Raw genomic sequence first — 19168 nt, forward strand, 5'->3', positions numbered from 1 at the left:
GAGTCAGAGCAGGCCCAGGGCAAGTATAGAAGCTCACTGAAGGAGTAGAAGACCCTCAGGTGGACCCACAGGCCAAAGGCACAGGCCTCACAAAAGGACCTTGAGCAGCGGATTCGGTGAGGACGCTGATCTTGGAGGGAAGAGATGCTGCTGCCTGAAGATCTCTGGAGTGCAGAGCCAGCAAGCCTTGACAATGGCAAGTTGACGCAGTGCACAGTGTTTGGTCACAGCAGTTCTGATGAGGGATACTGGCCTCAAAATTGCAGAGGACTGGTCAGGCCTCGAGGGAGTTGCAGAACCACCACCTGCTTTGCTGAGCCTTGGGAAGTCCATAGGACGACAGGACCAGCAGACCAGTCAGCTTGGTTGCGGTGCCTGCAGATGCAGAGTAGTGACCCCTTGACTCCAAGGGAGATTTCGTCATGTGTACTTGATGCCCCCAGGTCTGTTGAAGAACCTGAAAGACGTACAGACACAGACGAAGTAGACTTGAAGAACAGCAAGACCAGGAGCAATAGGCGTCTTCCTTGGTGTAGTCTCGGTTCCAGCCGGAGTCAACAAAGTCCATGTGTCTAGACTCCTCCAAGAACAACGTAGTTTCAGGGTTGAGTCTTGTTCCACAACGAATCTTAGGACCTACCCACAAGTAAGCCCTTAAGTACCCTGAGGAAAGGGTTGGAACAACTCAGGGGTCCCTCCCAGAGGAGGGGCTGGACAGAGGGGAGGATACTCCCATGTCCTTTGTCCAGTTTTGCACCAGAGTAGGAGCCAGCGGCTCTCTCAACTGGTTTAAACTGGAGTATGCAATAGGGCAACAAATGTGCACTTCAAAGCAGTTGGTGGCGCTGGAAATAGCTCCCACCTATGCCCAATACTCTAAGTCCTGTCTGGAGTATGGTCACACGTCCCTGTGACAGGAAACCTATTGTCCTACCTTCCCCTGCTCGAGCTCAGCTCAGCAGCAGGAGGACAGAATCATGTTTGTGGTTGGCAGCAGCACTAGCTCGCTTGCAGATCCTGAAAGGCTGTTACAATACAAGTGTGTCCCCTAAGGAGCTCCCCAGTACATGGGATCATGCTTCCAACACTGGAATCGGTGTTGGGGTATGATTCCAACATGTTTGATACCAAACATGACCAGGTTTGGTGCAGCCACTACATAATTAGACATCTCGTAATGACCACCATAAGTATTAAAATGGCTGACTGCACTTACAAAGCCTAGAGAATCAACTCCTGCTCATGCAGGGGCACCCTCACACTTATAAGCTAACACCCTGCCCTCAGAACGGAAGAGCCTGCCATAGGAGTGACTTATAGGTTTAAAGTGCAGTGACCTAAGATATAAGGAAACGTATATCTGCCAAGAGAGGTGCAAGCCAGACACACACAGGCTGCAATGGAAGGCCTGTAGTCACAGTTTAAGTTGACTCCCATGGGTGGCACAATACATGTTGCAGCTCATGGGAGACCCTGGTGTACTTATGCCCTGGGTACCTTAGTACCATATACTAGGGACCTAGAAGGGTACACCAGTAACCAATTGTGGAGGTACCAAAGTACTTACCCTGTCAATTTAGGGAAGAAGCACAGAGACAGGCATCCTGATTAGCAGGATACCAGCCAGACTAGGTCAAAAACGCACAGAAACCAAGCAAATATTAGGGATAACCATGGAAGCAGATCCTACTGTCCTACAGCACTGTATTACCAAAGCGGACGAAGAGGCAAAGGATCTGTCAGGGGTGCACTGACTGTATGCCACAGAGGTAGTGCACACCCTTTGGGCCTCGCTTATTAGGAAAGAAAGGGGCCCCAAAGACCCTACATGCATCCCTATTCAGGCGGGTTGTGTCCCTCTCATAAGCTACCCGTCCGTCTTTTACTAAAGCACTTTTACCAATGCACATGTATATTTGGCCACGTATTCGGGGCGGCGCATTTGCTGTGATATGAAGCGCTGTTCCAACTGGCACCTGGCACCGCAGGGTAGAGTGAGGACACAGCGCCGTATCCATAGCATGGTCCCCTGAGATCAGGCGCATTAAGGAAGAAACATTATTATCAAGTTGGAGTCCATTAGTATCTGCGACCCTGGAGCACTAAAGGTAAACAGCAGTCCCCACACAACACCGCCCAGGGACCTCCCCGGAGCTACAGTAAAACGCCTTGCAGTTGCTCAAACTAGTCTGGATGAACACAAGGCATTTCCTCTCTCCTAGGGCAGGTGATGGAGATCCAGCCAGGACACAGTACCAGTTTCCTTTTTCTCACTGAGATGCCCTAAGTTCAGTGGGTAAGCCCCCTCTGTCCGGCACTCAATGTGCCTAAGGGCTCAAGCTGAGCCTCACTGAAGAGCCCAGCAAGGCTGCCTATGTACCCATTCAGAAGGGATGTGCCTTGACGGTTTCTATTGGAGCACAGCCAGCCTGATTTGCATATTTTCAATCATGTGCCACGGCTAGAATTCCAACCCAGATGCCCAGGTTCAAGGCAGCAGCTAAGACACTGGTTTATGCTGATGGGAAGGAGTGTCAGTGGAGTACCTCAGTGATGCTAAAGATGTAGCAGTGTATCGATGGGACAGTACCTAGAGGATACCGCTGTGATGCCTGTGCAGAGATTGGAGTGCCTGAATTCTACCTTGCTGATGTAGCTGTGCAGTGACTATAGGACTCTCCGTGGACAGTACCTTGCTGATGCTGCTGCTGTAGCTGTGCAGCAACTGTAGGACTCTCAGTGGACAGTACCTTGCTGATGCTGCTGTAGCTGTGCAGTAACTGTAGGACTCTTACTGGACAGTACCTTGCTGCTGCTGTATCTGTGCAGTGACCATAGGACTCTCAGTGGACAGTACCTTGCTGATGCTGCTGTAGCGACTGTAGCACTCTTACTGGACAGTACCTTGCAGCAGCTGTGCAGTAACTGTAGGACTCTCAGTGGACAGTACCTTGCTGCTGCTGTAGCTGTGCAGTGACTATAGGACTCAATGGACAGTACCTTGCTGATGCTGCAGCTGTAGCTGGGCAGTGAGTATAAGACCTCTCAGTGGACAGTACCTTGCTGATGCTGCTGTAGCTGTAGCACTCTTACTGGACAGTACCTTGCTGCAGCTGTAGCTGTGCAGTACCTGTAGGACTCTCAGTGGACAGTACCTTCCTGCAGCTGTAGCTGTGCAGTAACTGTAGGACTCTCACTGGACAGTACCTAGCTGATGCTGCTGTAGCTGTGCAGTGACTGTAGGACTCTTACTGGACAGTACCTTGCTGCAGCTGTAGCTGTGCAGTAACTATAGGACTCTCACTGGATAGTACCTTGCTGATGCTGCTACTGTAGCTGTGCAGTGACTATAGGACTCTCAGTGGACAGTACCTTGCTGATGCTGCTGTAGCTGTGCAGTGACTATAGGACTCTCAGTGGACAGTACCTTGCTGATGCTGCTGTAGCTGTGCAGTGACTATAGGACTCTCAGTGGACAGTACCTTGCTGATGCTGCAGCTGTAGCTGGGCAGTGAGTATACGACCTCTCAGTGGACAGTACCTTGCTAATGCTGCTGTAGCTGTGCAGTGACTGTAGGACTCTCAGTGGACAGTACCTTGCTGATGCTGCTGTAGCTGTGCAGTGACTGTAGCACTCTTACTGGACAGTACCTTACTGCAGCTGTAGCTGTGCAGTAACTGCATGACTCTCAGTGGACAGTACCTTGCTGATGCTGCAGCTGGGCAGTGAGTATACGACCTCTCAGTGGACAGTACCTTGCTGATGCTGCTGTAGCGACTGTAGCACTCTTACTGGACAGTACCTTGCTGCAGCTGTAGCTGTGCAGTAACTGTAGGACTCTCAGTGGACAGTACCTTGCTGATGCTGCTGTAGCTGTGCAGTAACTGTAGGACTCTCAGTGGACAGTACCTTGCTGATGCTGCTGTAGCTGTGCAGTGACTGTAGCACTCTTACTGGACAGTACCTTGCTGCAGCTGTAGCTGTGCAGTAACTGTAGGACTCTCAGTGGACAGTACCTTGCTGATGCTGCTGTAGCTGTGCAGTGACTGTAGGACTCTTACTGGACAGTACCTTGCTGTAGCTGTGCAGTAACTGCATAACTCTCAGTGGACAGTACCTTGCTGATGCTGCAGCTGGGCAGTGAGTATACGACCTCTCAGTGGACAGTACCTTGCTGCTGCTGTAGCTGTGCAGTGACATTAGCACTCTCGCTGGACAGTACCTTCCTGATGCTGCTGTAGCTGTGCAGTAACTGTAGGACTCTCACTGGACAGTACCTAGCTGATGCTGCTGTAGCTGTGCAGTGACTGTAGGACTCTTACTGGACAGTACCTTGCTGCAGCTGTAGCTGTGCAGTAACTATAGGACTCTCACTGGATAGTACCTTGCTGATGCTGCTACTGTAGCTGTGCAGTGACTATAGGACTCTCAGTGGACAGTACCTTGCTGATGCTGCTGTAGCTGTGCAGTGACTATAGGACTCTCAGTGGACAGTACCTTGCTGATGCTGCTACTGTAGCTGTGCAGTGACTATAGGACTCTCAGTGGACAGTACCTTGCTGATGCTGCTGTAGCTGTGCAGTGACTATAGGACTCTCAGTGGACAGTACCTTGCTGATGCTGCTGTAGCTGTGCAGTGACTATAGGACTCTCAGTGGACAGTACCTTGCTGATGCTGCAGCTGTAGCTGGGCAGTGAGTATACGACCTCTCAGTGGACAGTACCTTGCTAATGCTGCTGTAGCTGTGCAGTGACTGTAGGACTCTCAGTGGACAGTACCTTGCTGATGCTGCTGTAGCTGTGCAGTGACTGTAGCACTCTTACTGGACAGTACCTTACTGCAGCTGTAGCTGTGCAGTAACTGCATGACTCTCAGTGGACAGTACCTTGCTGATGCTGCAGCTGGGCAGTGAGTATACGACCTCTCAGTGGACAGTACCTTGCTGCTGCTGTAGCTGTGCAGTGACATTAGCACTCTCGCTGGACAGTACCTTGCTGATGCTGCTGTAGCTGTGCAGTGACTATAGGACTCTCAGTGGACAGTACCTTGCTGATGCTGCTACTGTAGCTGTGCAGTGACTATAGGACTCTCAGTGGACAGTACCTTGCTGATGCTGCTGTAGCTGTGCAGTGACTATAGGACTCTCAGTGGACAGTACCTTGCTGATGCTGCTGTAGCTGTGCAGTGACTATAGGACTCTCAGTGGACAGTACCTTGCTGATGCTGCAGCTGTAGCTGGGCAGTGAGTATACGACCTCTCAGTGGACAGTACCTTGCTAATGCTGCTGTAGCTGTGCAGTGACTGTAGGACTCTCAGTGGACAGTACCTTGCTGATGCTGCTGTAGCTGTGCAGTGACTGTAGCACTCTTACTGGACAGTACCTTGCTGCAGCTGTAGCTGTGCAGTAACTGTAGGACTCTCAGTGGACAGTACCTTGCTGATGCTGCTGTAGCTGTGCAGTGACTGTAGGACTCTTACTGGACAGTACCTTGCTGTAGCTGTGCAGTAACTGCATAACTCTCAGTGGACAGTACCTTGCTGATGCTGCAGCTGGGCAGTGAGTATACGACCTCTCAGTGGACAGTACCTTGCTGCTGCTGTAGCTGTGCAGTGACATTAGCACTCTCGCTGGACAGTACCTTCCTGATGCTGCTGTAGCTGTGCAGTAACTGTAGGACTCTCACTGGACAGTACCTAGCTGATGCTGCTGTAGCTGTGCAGTGACTGTAGGACTCTTACTGGACAGTACCTTGCTGCAGCTATAGCTGTGCAGTAACTATAGGACTCTCACTGGATAGTACCTTGCTGATGCTGCTACTGTAGCTGTGCAGTGACTATAGGACTCTCAGTGGACAGTACCTTGCTGATGCTGCTGTAGCTGTGCAGTGACTATAGGACTCTCAGTGGACAGTACCTTGCTGATGCTGCTACTGTAGCTGTGCAGTGACTATAGGACTCTCAGTGGACAGTACCTTGCTGATGCTGCTGTAGCTGTGCAGTGACTATAGGACTCTCAGTGGACAGTACCTTGCTGATGCTGCTGTAGCTGTGCAGTGACTATAGGACTCTCAGTGGACAGTACCTTGCTGATGCTGCAGCTGTAGCTGGGCAGTGAGTATACGACCTCTCAGTGGACAGTACCTTGCTAATGCTGCTGTAGCTGTGCAGTGACTGTAGGACTCTCAGTGGACAGTACCTTGCTGATGCTGCTGTAGCTGTGCAGTGACTGTAGCACTCTTACTGGACAGTACCTTACTGCAGCTGTAGCTGTGCAGTAACTGCATGACTCTCAGTGGACAGTACCTTGCTGATGCTGCAGCTGGGCAGTGAGTATACGACCTCTCAGTGGACAGTACCTTGCTGCTGCTGTAGCTGTGCAGTGACATTAGCACTCTCGCTGGACAGTACCTTGCTGATGCTGCTGTAGCTGTGCAGTGACTATAGGACTCTCAGTGGACAGTACCTTGCTGATGCTGCTACTGTAGCTGTGCAGTGACTATAGGACTCTCAGTGGACAGTACCTTGCTGATGCTGCTGTAGCTGTGCAGTGACTATAGGACTCTCAGTGGACAGTACCTTGCTGATGCTGCTGTAGCTGTGCAGTGACTATAGGACTCTCAGTGGACAGTACCTTGCTGATGCTGCAGCTGTAGCTGGGCAGTGAGTATACGACCTCTCAGTGGACAGTACCTTGCTAATGCTGCTGTAGCTGTGCAGTGACTGTAGGACTCTCAGTGGACAGTACCTTGCTGATGCTGCTGTAGCTGTGCAGTGACTGTAGCACTCTTACTGGACAGTACCTTACTGCAGCTGTAGCTGTGCAGTAACTGCATGACTCTCAGTGGACAGTACCTTGCTGATGCTGCAGCTGGGCAGTGAGTATACGACCTCTCAGTGGACAGTACCTTGCTGCTGCTGTAGCTGTGCAGTGACATTAGCACTCTCGCTGGACAGTACCTTCCTGATGCTGCTGTAGCTGTGCAGTGACTATAGGACTCTCAGTGGACAGTACCGTGCTGATGCTGCAGCTGTAGCTGGGCAGTGACTATAGGACTCTCAGTGGACAGTATATTGCTGATGCTGCAGCTGTAGCTGGGCAGTGAGTATACGACCTCTCAGTGGACAGTACCTTGCTGCAGCTGTAGCTGTGCAGTAACTGTAGGACTCTCAGTGGGCAGTACCTTGCTGATGCTGCTGTAGCTGTGCAGTAACTGTAGGCCTCTCACTGGACAGTACCTTTCTGATGCTGCAGCTGTAGCTGGGCAGTGAGTATACGACCTCTCAGTGGACAGTACCTTGCTAATGCTGCTGTAGCTGTGCAGTGACTGTAGGACTCTCAGTGGACAGTACCTTGCTGATGCTGCTGTAGCTGTGCAGTGACTGTAGCACTCTTACTGGACAGTACCTTACTGCAGCTGTAGCTGTGCAGTAACTGCATGACTCTCAGTGGACAGTACCTTGCTGATGCTGCAGCTGGGCAGTGAGTATACGACCTCTCAGTGGACAGTACCTTGCTGCTGCTGTAGCTGTGCAGTGACATTAGCACTCTCGCTGGACAGTACCTTCCTGATGCTGCTGTAGCTGTGCAGTGACATTAGCACTCTCACTGGACAGTACCTTGCTGATGCTGGGCAGTGACTGGAGCAGTATCATCCACATACAGTACTTTAGTGAGACCGATGCAGTAGTTTTATACTGATAGGAAGGGGTATCAATGGAGAGTACCTCTCGGATACTGCTGATGTAGCTGTGCAGTGGTTGGAGAAGGATTAGCATCAATGGGGGTACATCAGTGATTTCACTGCCTGGTTTTACGCAGATGGGAAGGAGTGTCAGTGGAGCACCTCAGTGATGCTAACGCAGTAGCAGTGTATCCACAGGACAGTACCTTGGTGATGCTGCTGCCTCGCTGTGCAGTGATTGGAGGATCATCAATGGGCTGTATTTCAGTGATACACTTCAATGTTTGTATACTGATGGGAAGGAGTATTACCATAGAGTATCTCAGTCATACTAATGCCATCGCCTTGCAGTGATGGCGCCAAGCGCACTGTGGACATCACTCAGTAGTTCAATCTTGAATTTAGCCTTAAAGAACACATAGGGTGATACACGTTTTGATGCTGAAAGCAGATACTTGCATGCCAGACCCCATGGAATCCAAAATCATGTGTGTGATTCATATCTCTTGTGGGTTCCTTAAAGAACATTTCTACTCAAGGTATCTTTAGTAGGACAGACCACTTAGAAGGTCTTAAATTGTCACTGTTTGACCCTCCACAGGCAGCAGCGATCCGAGAGGGCATGTCCACTATCATCCCTGTGCCCCTACTGTCGCTGCTCACTGGACAGCGGCTGGAAGAGTTGGTCTGCGGGGTGCCCGAGGTCTCCGTGAAGATATTAAGAAAGATGATCCGCTACCGGGATGCATGTGAGGGCTCTGAGCTGGTCCGCTGGCTCTGGCAAACCCTGGAGGAGTTCACCAATGAGGAGAGGGTCTCCTTCCTCCGCTTTGTTTCAGGAAGGTCCAGGCTTCCGGCCAACACTGCAGACGTCACCCAGAAATTCCAGGTCATATGCATGGACCGGGTGAGTGTGCACTGACTTTGTAACAAACATTGGCTCCGTCAAAAGAGACACAGGTTAGCCCCAGATCATTCACACCTGAGTGACACTGCTCCAAATGCCGATGTAGGAACAAGCCTGATCACCTCAGACACTAGTCGAAGGCCCCGGATAACAGTCACTGTGCTGCTTCCAATAGCAACTGATCTGAGATCCTTTCTCAAGCTGATACTTCCTCTTCAAGCCCCTCCTCCACAAGTAACCATGAGCCTATGCAAAATGAGTGACATATGTTGCTGCAACAGACTGCAGAGACATTCGCACTAGGTGGGGTGAACAGGGTTCTAACAAGACACGCAACATGCAGACATCCACAAATAACTCCTCTTTTTCATACAAAATGTTACAGTTTTACTGTCGTGTTTTTTAAATACAAACACTTTAATTTATCCTGCTTTAAAAACAAATTCATTTGAGTTTGTTAAAAACAGAGTAAAAAATATATTGTCAAAACAAAATCACATTTTATCATCCATACAACATATAGGCACAGATAGATATATTAGCACGTAGTTGGGTAGTAAAGTTGAATGATTAGCCTTGTTGACCCCTCAACTGCATTTGTATGACATAACCACTCGTACATTAACAGCGGATGCCTTTAACATGCATGTGCTTATACCAAACATGCCTTTACAATGCAAGGTAAGTAAAACCCATATTACCTATTGGCGGTCGCCAGTAGGTAGTTATATTTAGGTCCTAGTTTACATAGGAAAAGCGTTTTTGTTTTCCCAATAACTTTGACGCTGGTTGACAAATCTTCGTGAAATTTTCAAAACTAGTGGAGCGCTTCGGTCAGATCACGTCTTGAGAGCTTTCAGGTGAATCGCCAAGCGGGGGCCGAGAAAAAAAAGCGGGGTCCCAAAACGCGATTTCCCCATGTAATTTTCCATAGGAAACTTTAGACAAAGCTACAGCCCGAACTGCTGAACAGAATTACGCCAAATTTGGCAAAAAGGTAGCCCTTGGTTCAGAAAGAGCCCTTTTTTTTAAATGATGTAAATCCGTTTAGTAGTTCCAGAGAATTTTGAAGAAGAAAAAGTTTTGATATCTATGGCCGTGGTGGGTTCACGAACCCTCCCGAGCACGAGCTTTACTCTGATTGGCTGCCAACACTCCAAACCAGGAAGTGTTGGCAGCCATCTGGTGGCTTGGTAACCGAGTCACAAGAAAACAGAGAAATAAGGATGGAAAACAAGAAAAGGGGGCAGGATACCCTGACCCCTTAGGCCTGCTGAGGGTGTCCTACAGGGACCCCCAGGGCAAAAGAAAGCATTTTTTTTCTTTTTAAATCTGCCAAATTCGCGGTGGGTGCGCGAATCCGGATGAAAAGCGTGGGCTCCTGCGCTTCGTTCTCTTTAAGCCCCCGGTTAGGCCAGGTCCCGGGGGCAATGCCAAAATGTATAGCGGGGCCCCCGCAGCCCCGGGGACCGCCACCTCCCTGGGGCTTTTTTCATTATTTGCGGGGGCACACAGCCCCCCCGGAGCCCTGCCCCGCCCCCCCCCCCCCCCACCCCGGGGCTCTCCTGTTTTTTGCCAAAAAAAACTTGTGTGGGGAGGCTCCAGCCCCCCCGGGGACCGCCATCTGCCCGGGGCTCTCAATTAAAAAAAATAAAACCTGTGGGGGGGCTTGAGCCCCCCACACACCCTGGGGACCACCACCTCCCCGGTGCTTTGCACTGGAAGGGAGGGGGGCCGCGCAGCCCCCCTCCTGGAGCCCTTGATGGCCCTGGGGAACGCCACACCCCAGGGCTGGCTCCTGCAGTGTCCCGGGGTGCCCACCCCCGGGACACGATTTGCTATGGCAGGGCGGGAGCCATGCTGCTCCTGCCCTGCCATAGCAAACTCTGCTTTGCTTCATTGAAGCGAGAGAAGGTAACCCTGCCCTCGCTTCAATGAAGCAAAGCAGGACTGCTTTTCCACAAAGGGAGCTGCATGTCAGCAGCTCCCCTTGTGGAAAAGCAATGCCGGGGAGCCGGCAGGAGCGTGGGGGCATTGGGGCTCCCCCCCCCAGTCCCCAACGGACAGGCCAGGCCCCGGGGGATGGCATCCCCGAGGCCAGAAATGGCCCGGGAGGGGGCCACACCGTCCGCCTCCCCAGTAGAAAATAATTCTTAAAAAACGGACAGGACAGCCCAGGCCCATCCCCCGGGGCCATAATTGGCCTGAGGGGGGCCATGTGGCCCCCCTCCCAAAAAAAAAAGAAAAAAAAAGAAAGAAATAGGTTGGTCAGGCCCCGGGGGAGGGGGTCCCCGGGGCCATAATTGACCTCTGGAGGGTGGCCACACAGCCCCCCACCCCTTTACAAAAAAAAAAGGGTCAGGCCCTGGGGTATGGGGTCCCCAGGGCCCCAAAAAAAGAAACAGAAGGGGGGCCACTCAGCTCCCTTCTAAAAAAAATTAAAAATTGGCATTGTGCCGGAGGCCCCGCCCCCTCCCAGCAACACACTGCAAACGCGCCCCATGGTGCGTTTTAAGTTGGGGAATTAATTCCCCTTCAATCCTGAGGATCCCTGGGAGCCAACTAGCCCACCAGGTACCTCCAGTAAGCACCACAGGGCTGCACTGCAAAGAGGTGGTCCGAGGCCACGCCCCTTTTTACACCTTTCTGCAATGCAGTTCTATGGCACTTACTGGAGGTACCTGGTGGGCTAGTTGGACCCCAGAGACCCTCAGGATTCAAGGGGACTTAATCCCCCAACTTAAAACGCGCCACAGGGCACGTTTGCACAGTGGTGAAGGGAGGGGGCGGGGCCTGATGTGACAAGTGTGCAAATGCACTCCGTGAGGCGTTTTAAGTTGGGGGATTAAGTCCCCTTGAATCCTGAGGGTCCATGGGGTCCAACTAGCCCACCAGGTACCTCCAGTAAGTGCCACAGAGCTGTGTTGCAGATAGGTGTAAAAAGGGGCATGGCCTCGGACCATCTCTCTGCAACGCAGCTCTGTGACACTTACTGGAGGTTCCCGATGGGCTAGTTGGCCACCAGGGACCCTCAGGATTCAAGGGGACTTAATGCCCCAACTTAAAATGCGCCACAGGGCGCGTTTGCACACTTGTCACATCAGGCCCGCCCCCTCCCTGTGCTGCTGATGACGTCACATATTACATCATTCATGACATGGTCAGTGACATCACTGATGACATCATCCACGTGAAAATCTAATACACCTCCTCACACTCTAATATAGACTTTGATACACCCACTGTAAAACAAAGACTACCATTTTCAAAACCATCAACACACCAATACCAGTTACTACATGTGCACTCGCTGATTCCTAGGTCTACACACACATCCACTCATTCACCCATACAGTCACTCATACATGCAGTCACTCATCAATACAACACTATCATATGCACTCATACACCTATACAGACACTCACACACCGCCACTCATCCATGGAGTTACTCACACAGCTAGTCAGTCATGCAAAGAATCAATCACACTCCCATTTACTCACCTATACAGTTATACACACACCACCTCACCTATTCATACAGATACTAACGCATACTTACTCTCTTATATAATCACTGATACAAGTGCACACTCATCCATACAGCCACTCTCACAATCACGGACTCTCGCGTATAGTCATTTATATACTCCAACTCTCACATACACTACCTTTTACATATGTAGTAACTTGGACATGCACCACTGAGACATCCATTCACTCACCAACACACCCATACACGCATTCACCCACCCATACAGCTGTTTCCACCTGCACTCTTGAACCCATACACCCAGTGAATCAACCACTCACACATCTATGCACAGAGTCACACACCTCCCACCCACCCACACACTCAGTCTCCCATACAAATACTCAGGCAACCAATCAATAACCCATATAGACACTCATGTAGCTACTGACCAACCCATGCAGCAGCTTACACAACAACAGACAGACTGATACAGACATTCACACAGTTTAGTCACCAACCCATGCATTCAGTAAGACACATTTAATCACTCCCTTATACAGTCAGTCACGCACCTACTAAATCCTTCATCCAGACACTTATACACCCACTCATTCTTCAATGCACCTTTGAATATATATAAAACATATTTAAACTTTAAAGAAACACACAGCCACTGGATGATGTCATCAGTGATGTCATTTGAGATGTCATCAGTGATGGCATAAGTGATGTCACTGACCATGTCATGAGTGATGTAATATGTGATGTCATCAGCAGTGCATTGCGGGGGCGCGAGTTATAGTTAGCTGAACTAACTATAATGGCAGAATTTCTCTTGTTTTGTACGAGTGAAATGTCCAACTAACTATAACGTCAATGAAACCTATGTTTTTTTTCAGTGAATTTCTAAGGTTTTTTTAAATGCTAATTTCTTGACTATAACATGTCTGAAACCTATGTTTTTTTCAGTGAATATATATATATATATATTTATAGTATTTTGTTTTCTTTTTCTTCAATGCCAACCTGAATTCTGGAAAAAGGCACCGACACAGAAGGGGTTTGTAATCTAACAGTCTCTTTTTTGCGTTACCACCGTGTAACACCTTTTGGCCGCTTGCTCGGCTTTGTTCACACAATGAGCACCATTTTCTTTTCATTATATATACTGTGACATATTCAAGTGTTCAACATAAAAGAAATACTGTATGTACCAGGAGCAATACCTTGTACTATGCAACCAAATGTTTGTGCCTCTCATGGAAGTGTACATTAAATATTAACGCAGATACAATAAAATGTTACTCATGTCAGCTGAAATAAAGTTAAATTAAAAATAAATCAACTATGGTAATAAATACGAAGCAATAAACACAATGTTGGTAGAGTGCACTACGTGACATCACTTGTGTACAGTGTCAAATTCATAATTATGAGTACATGATTGTCATTTCCATCATGATTGGACAAAACTCAATCAATCAAGGTCTTAAGGGGGAGGGAGGCAGCTGGTCGGACTGGGTGGAGGATCATTCGAAGAGCCAGGTCGTGAGGTCCTTCTGAATTGGGTCAGCGACGCAGATTGCCTAAGGTGAAGGGGTAGGGTGCTCCAGGTCTTGGTGGTGAGGTAGGGGAACGACCTTCCTCCAGTTCTGGTTTTGTGGATCCTGGGCAATGTTCCCTCTAATTTTTTTCCTCTGTGTGCAGCAGTGTAGGGTCTCTGTGCGCTGCAGCCATGGCTGTGTGCGCCAGGAACCAGACCGCGCTTGTAAGCAGCGCCAAATATCACTCCAAACTTTTGCTTTAAAAAACTGAAAAGACGGTGCATTTCCACACATACAGCCCACGTTAAGGGGCTTAAGTCAGATTTGCAATGACATGAATTGGTTACACAGGCAAGTACACTTTAGGTTTAGAAAAGCACAAGACTCCAACGGCTGAGGGTCCATAGACTGCCTGGAGTACATGCAGTTCTTCAGCTGAAAATGCCATTATAACGGAATGGTCAGAATGAAATTAGGGGAGAAGAAATTAGATGGGCGATGGGGAGAGCCTGCAAGCTGACAGGGATAACTGACATACTTTAGTTAGACCCTCCCAGGACTTGGTGCATTCTCATAATATCCCACATACCCTACAGTGGAGACATGCTCTACTCGTGCACCCAGTACGTGGAAAACTGGGTCCATGACCTATCTACATACCACAGTCCCCAATTCTTCAATATCTACTCACCTGGAAGGAATATGGTGGGACGGATTCTGGCTTATATGCAACTCTAATTGCTAAGCTCTTCTTGCATGCCACCTCAAATGCACTTCATAACTGGAGGGAAGTGCAATTACAGACAATTCTTTGAGGGGATTCAGAGGAGCCATTAGAAGAACATGATTGAGGGTTAAGGGAGGCACGTCTGAAAGATAGTTATTTTAAGATACTACATCAATGGCAGTGGACCCCCAAAAGACTCTATGCCTCCTTCTAACCCAACCCTTTTTTCTCTCCTTTTCTCTATCATGTGTCTTGCTTCTCCTTTTGTCTCTGTCTCCTCCCATTGCTCCCCTCATCCTCTTCTTTTTGCTTTTCTCTTCTTCTGTCCTCACCTCTCGTCTCCTTTCTTGTTTTTTCTATTTTCCTACTTTTCCTTCCTTTTCTCTAGTTTTCCCTGATCCTTCAATCACACAAGTGATCTTTGTTTCTATCATCGCCTTGCCTCATCCCTCTCCCCTTATTCCATTTATCTCTCCCTCCATTTTGCCCTTCTAACTCTCATGTCTATTAGCCTTTACCTCCCTTTCACCTCTCCTAGAGGCCCTGTCCTTCCCTATCTCTCCTTTCCTTTTATTTCCCTACCTCTCTCTCTTTTCTTACTGTTTCTGTTCTTGCTCCTGGGAAGCATAGACTGTCAACTTGCGGAAATGAAAGTGAGAGAGACTGTGCCTAATTAAAAAAATAACAAGCACAGGGGCCCAAAGATTTTCTCAGGGGGCCGCTGCAGGAGCAGCCGAATGCTGGAGTGGCTAGATTTGTGGATAACTAATGTCTGTTTTTCCACCGCACCCCCCAACACTGCTTGTCTCTTTATCTCCCTCTCAAAGGTGCATTTTCGTTTATGCTTTCTCCTTTTTTACGGTTTTCCTATCCCTTCTTTTTCCGCCTTTATCTCGTACTCCGTCTGAATAATGAAAAATGTGTCCCATTCCTCTAACAAGCATTAAAAATGCAATAGGTCTCGCCTTTTATTAAGTTAAAGCCATTTGCTTTGCTATACAATACCATTAGCAAAGCAAATGGCTTTAACTTAATCAAAACCGAGACCTTCTGCATTTTCAATGCTTGTTTTTTCTGGACCGGCACTTGTTTTTGCTCCTCCAATTTCGACCTTGAGCAAAAGCAAAGAAAACACAAAAGGAGTAACGAAGGAGGAAGAGAAATTTGAAAAATCAATGACTAAGTCAGAAAACAGGGAGGAAAAAGACCGTATAAGAGCGAAATAAAGGGACAGGGAGTTTCGGATGGTGGATGGAAGAACCATGAGGCAAAATCAAGACGAGCGATCTTTGCTGCTTGTAATCCCCAACATTGTGTAGTGTAAACATTTGGGCACCGGCACGTAGTCTTTTACAAGTTAACCACTGCTTTAAGGACCCCGTAATGACCTTTCACAGCAGAGATGCTTCGGTAAATTCCTGCAGCTGCCCAGGGGATTTGGAAGGCTAAAACTGCACCAAGTTTGGTTTCAAACTGGACTCTTTCAGGCGCTCTAATGGTGGCTTGGGAGATGGATCATGGTATGATTGTATTATTTAGCCAATGTAGGCACACACTAGCAATTAGTGATGGTGGTGTAATAAACATCTGTTATACTGTGCCAAGAAACCCTCGGGCGCGCATTAGAAAGAGAGTTTAAGCTATTGGCATTGTAAATAACAATGGCTTTCATTTATGTTTTAAAAACCAACACGTAAATAAAAGGCATTGCCATTTACAATGCCAATAGCTCAAACTCTCACAACTGCGAGACCTATTGCATTGCAAATGCTTGTTCACTTTGCAAGTGGACGTGGCCTCCTTTGAAATTTCCGGACGTGCTCACTGGACTCGTCTGCTATAATCGCCATAAAAAACACATATAGGAGTCCAATAGAAAGACATGCTGGTTGCACACACAGGATGGAGACCGGGAGACACCGAACGCACATGCTAATACAAACACACCAGATGCACATCCTGAAACATCCAAAGTGCACAAAATCCACACACTTGGTCGAAAATGATCAAAATGACTGTTGTTGGCATATATGAGAACAAGTGTCTGCAAATGCAAGTTAAATGTAAATGAATTCAGTCAGAGATGTGACGCAAAAAACAACGCACACTTGAGATAAGATTCTACCATTTTCATGCGATATTGCGGATATTTCAAACTTGTGCCCAAAATACTGACAAGCCTAGATTTTTATATAAAACACCCCGCTATTGTCACAAAACCCAATTTAGCCATCCTTTTAAACAGCTGACCCGGTGTGAGCACAGTAAATGATACGATTTTTAATTATTTTTCTTTAAAATCAAACAGATGTTGCCTATTATAAATAGAAAGTACCTTCCATTAAGTTATTGCAAAAGCAGTAATTGCGTCTCCCAGATGGAGGTGAAGGGGCGCTCAGAGTAAGTCACGGACAGCATAAAAAGATATTCAACGAAGGAGCAGAGGTCCCGGCCCTTCACAACATAAACACCATATGAACACTGGACACTTGGCCTCGGAGGGGTGGTGAGGTGGGAGGGGATGCACAAGAGCTCCCGGCCCTTCACAACCAACACCATATGAACACAGGACACTTAGCCTCAGAGGGGTGGTGAGGTGGGAGGGGATGCACAAGAGCTCCCGGCCCTTCACAACATAAACACCATATGAACACTGGACACTTGGCCTCGGAGGGGTGGTGAGGTGGGAGGGGATGCACAAGAGCTCCCGGCCCTTTACAACTAACACCATATGAACACTGGACACTTGGCCTCGGAGGGGTGGTGAGGTGGGAGGGAATGCACAAGAGCTCCCGGCCCTTCACAACATAAACACCATATGAACACTGGACACTTGGCCTCGGAGGGGTGGTGAGGTGGGAGGGAATGCACAAGAGCTCCCGGCCCTTCACAACATAAACACCATATGAACACTGGACACTTGGCCTCGGAGGGGTGGTGAGGTGGGAGGGGATGCACAAGAGCTCCCGGCCCTTCACAACATAAACACCATATGAACACTGGACACTTAGCCTCAGAGGGGTGGTGAGGTGGGAGGGAATGCACAAGAGCTCCCGGCCCTTCACAACATAAACACCATATGAACACTGGACACTTGGCCTCGGAGGGGTGGTGAGGTGGGAGGGGATGCACAAGAGCTCCCGGCCCTTCACAACATAAACACCATATGAACACTGGACACTTAGCCTCGGAGGGGTGGTGAGGTGGGAGGGGATGCACAAGAGCACCCGGCCCTTCACAACAAACACCATATGAACACTGGACACTTGGCCTCGGAGGGGTGGTGAGGTGGGAGGGGATGCACAAGAGCTCACGGCCCTTCACAACATAAACACCATATGAACACTGGACACTTGGCCTCGGAGGGGTGGTGAGGTGGGAGGGGATGCACAAGAGCTCCCGGCCCTTCACAACATAAACACCATATGAATACTGGACACTTGGCCTCGGAGGGGTGGTGAGGTGGGAGGGGATGCACAAGAGCTCACGGCCCTTCACAACATAAACACCATATGAACACTGGACACTTGGCCTCGGAGGAGTGGTGAGGTGGGAGGGGATGCACAAGAGCTCCCGGCCCTTCACAACATAAACACCATATGAACACTGGACACTTGGCCTCGGAGGGGTGGTGAGGTGGGAGGGGATGGACAAGAGCTCCCGGCTCTTCACAACAAACACCATATGAACACTGGACACTTGGCCTCGGAGGGGTGGTGAGGTGGGAGGGGATGCACAAGAGCTCCCGGCCCTTCACAACCAACACCATATGAACACTGGACACTTAGCCTCAGAGGGGTGGTGAGGTGGGAGGGGTTGCACAAGAGCTCCCGGCCCTTCACAACATAAACACCATATGAACACTGGACACTTGGCCTCGGAGGGGTGGTGAGGTGGGAGGGGATGCACAAGAGCTCCCGGCCCTTCACAACATAAACACCATATGAACACTGGACACTTGGCCTCGGAGGGGTGGTGAGGTGGGAAGGGATGCACAAGAGCTCCCGGCCCTTCACAACCAACACCATATGAACACTGGACACTTAGCCTCAGAGGGGTGGTGAGGTGGGAGGGGTTGCACAAGAGCTCCCGGCCCTTCATAACATAAACACCATATGAATACTGGACACTTGGCCTCGGAGGGGTGGTGAGGTGGGAGGGGATGCACAAGAGCTCCCGGCCCTTCACAACATAAACACCATATGAACACTGGACACTTAGCCTCGGAGGGGTGGTGAGGTGGGAGGGGTTGCACAAGAGCTCCCGGCCGTTCACAACCAACACCATATGAACACTGGACACTTAGCCTCAGAGGGGTGGTGAGGTGGGAGGGGATGCACAAGAGCTCACGGCCCTTCACAACCAACACCATATGAACACTGGGCACTTAGCCTCAGAGGGGTGGTGAGGTGGGAGGGGTTGCACAAGAGCTCCCGGCCCTTCACAACATAAACACCATATGAACACTGGACACTTGGCCTCGGGGGAGTGGTGAGGTGGGAGGGGATGCACAAGAGCTCCCGGCCCTTCACAACATAAACACCATATGAACACTGGACACTTGGCCTCGGAGGAGTGGTGAGGTGGGAGGGGATGCACAAGAGCTCCCGGCCCTTCACAACATAAACACCATATGAACACTGGACACTTGGCCTCGGAGGGGTGGTGAGGTGGGAGGGGATGCACAAGAGCTCCCGTCCCTTCACAACATAAACACCATATGAACACTGGACACTTAGCCTCGGAGGGGTGGTGAGGTGGGAGGGGATGCACAAGAGATCCCGGCCCTTCACAACCAACACCATATGAACACTGGACACTTAGCCTCAG

General features: G+C 49.5%; 1 protein-coding gene across 7 annotated transcripts in view; it reads left to right on the forward strand.

Moving 5' to 3' along the window:
• LOC146863653 (putative E3 ubiquitin-protein ligase HERC1) overlaps positions 1 to 19168 on the forward strand; it is a 1482062-nt gene that overhangs the window by 1404475 nt on the left and 58419 nt on the right. For all 7 annotated transcript variants that reach the window (XM_085627737.1, XM_085627739.1, XM_085627735.1 and 4 more), the window contains one exon: positions 8287 to 8592. In XM_085627737.1, the coding sequence (XP_085483863.1) occupies positions 8287 to 8592 (306 nt within the window). The remainder of the gene's footprint in view (positions 1 to 8286; positions 8593 to 19168) is intronic.

Source organism: Triturus cristatus, chromosome 2_1 (assembly GCF_964204655.1).
Source record: "Triturus cristatus chromosome 2_1, aTriCri1.1, whole genome shotgun sequence".
Taxonomy (NCBI): domain Eukaryota; kingdom Metazoa; phylum Chordata; class Amphibia; order Caudata; family Salamandridae; genus Triturus; species Triturus cristatus.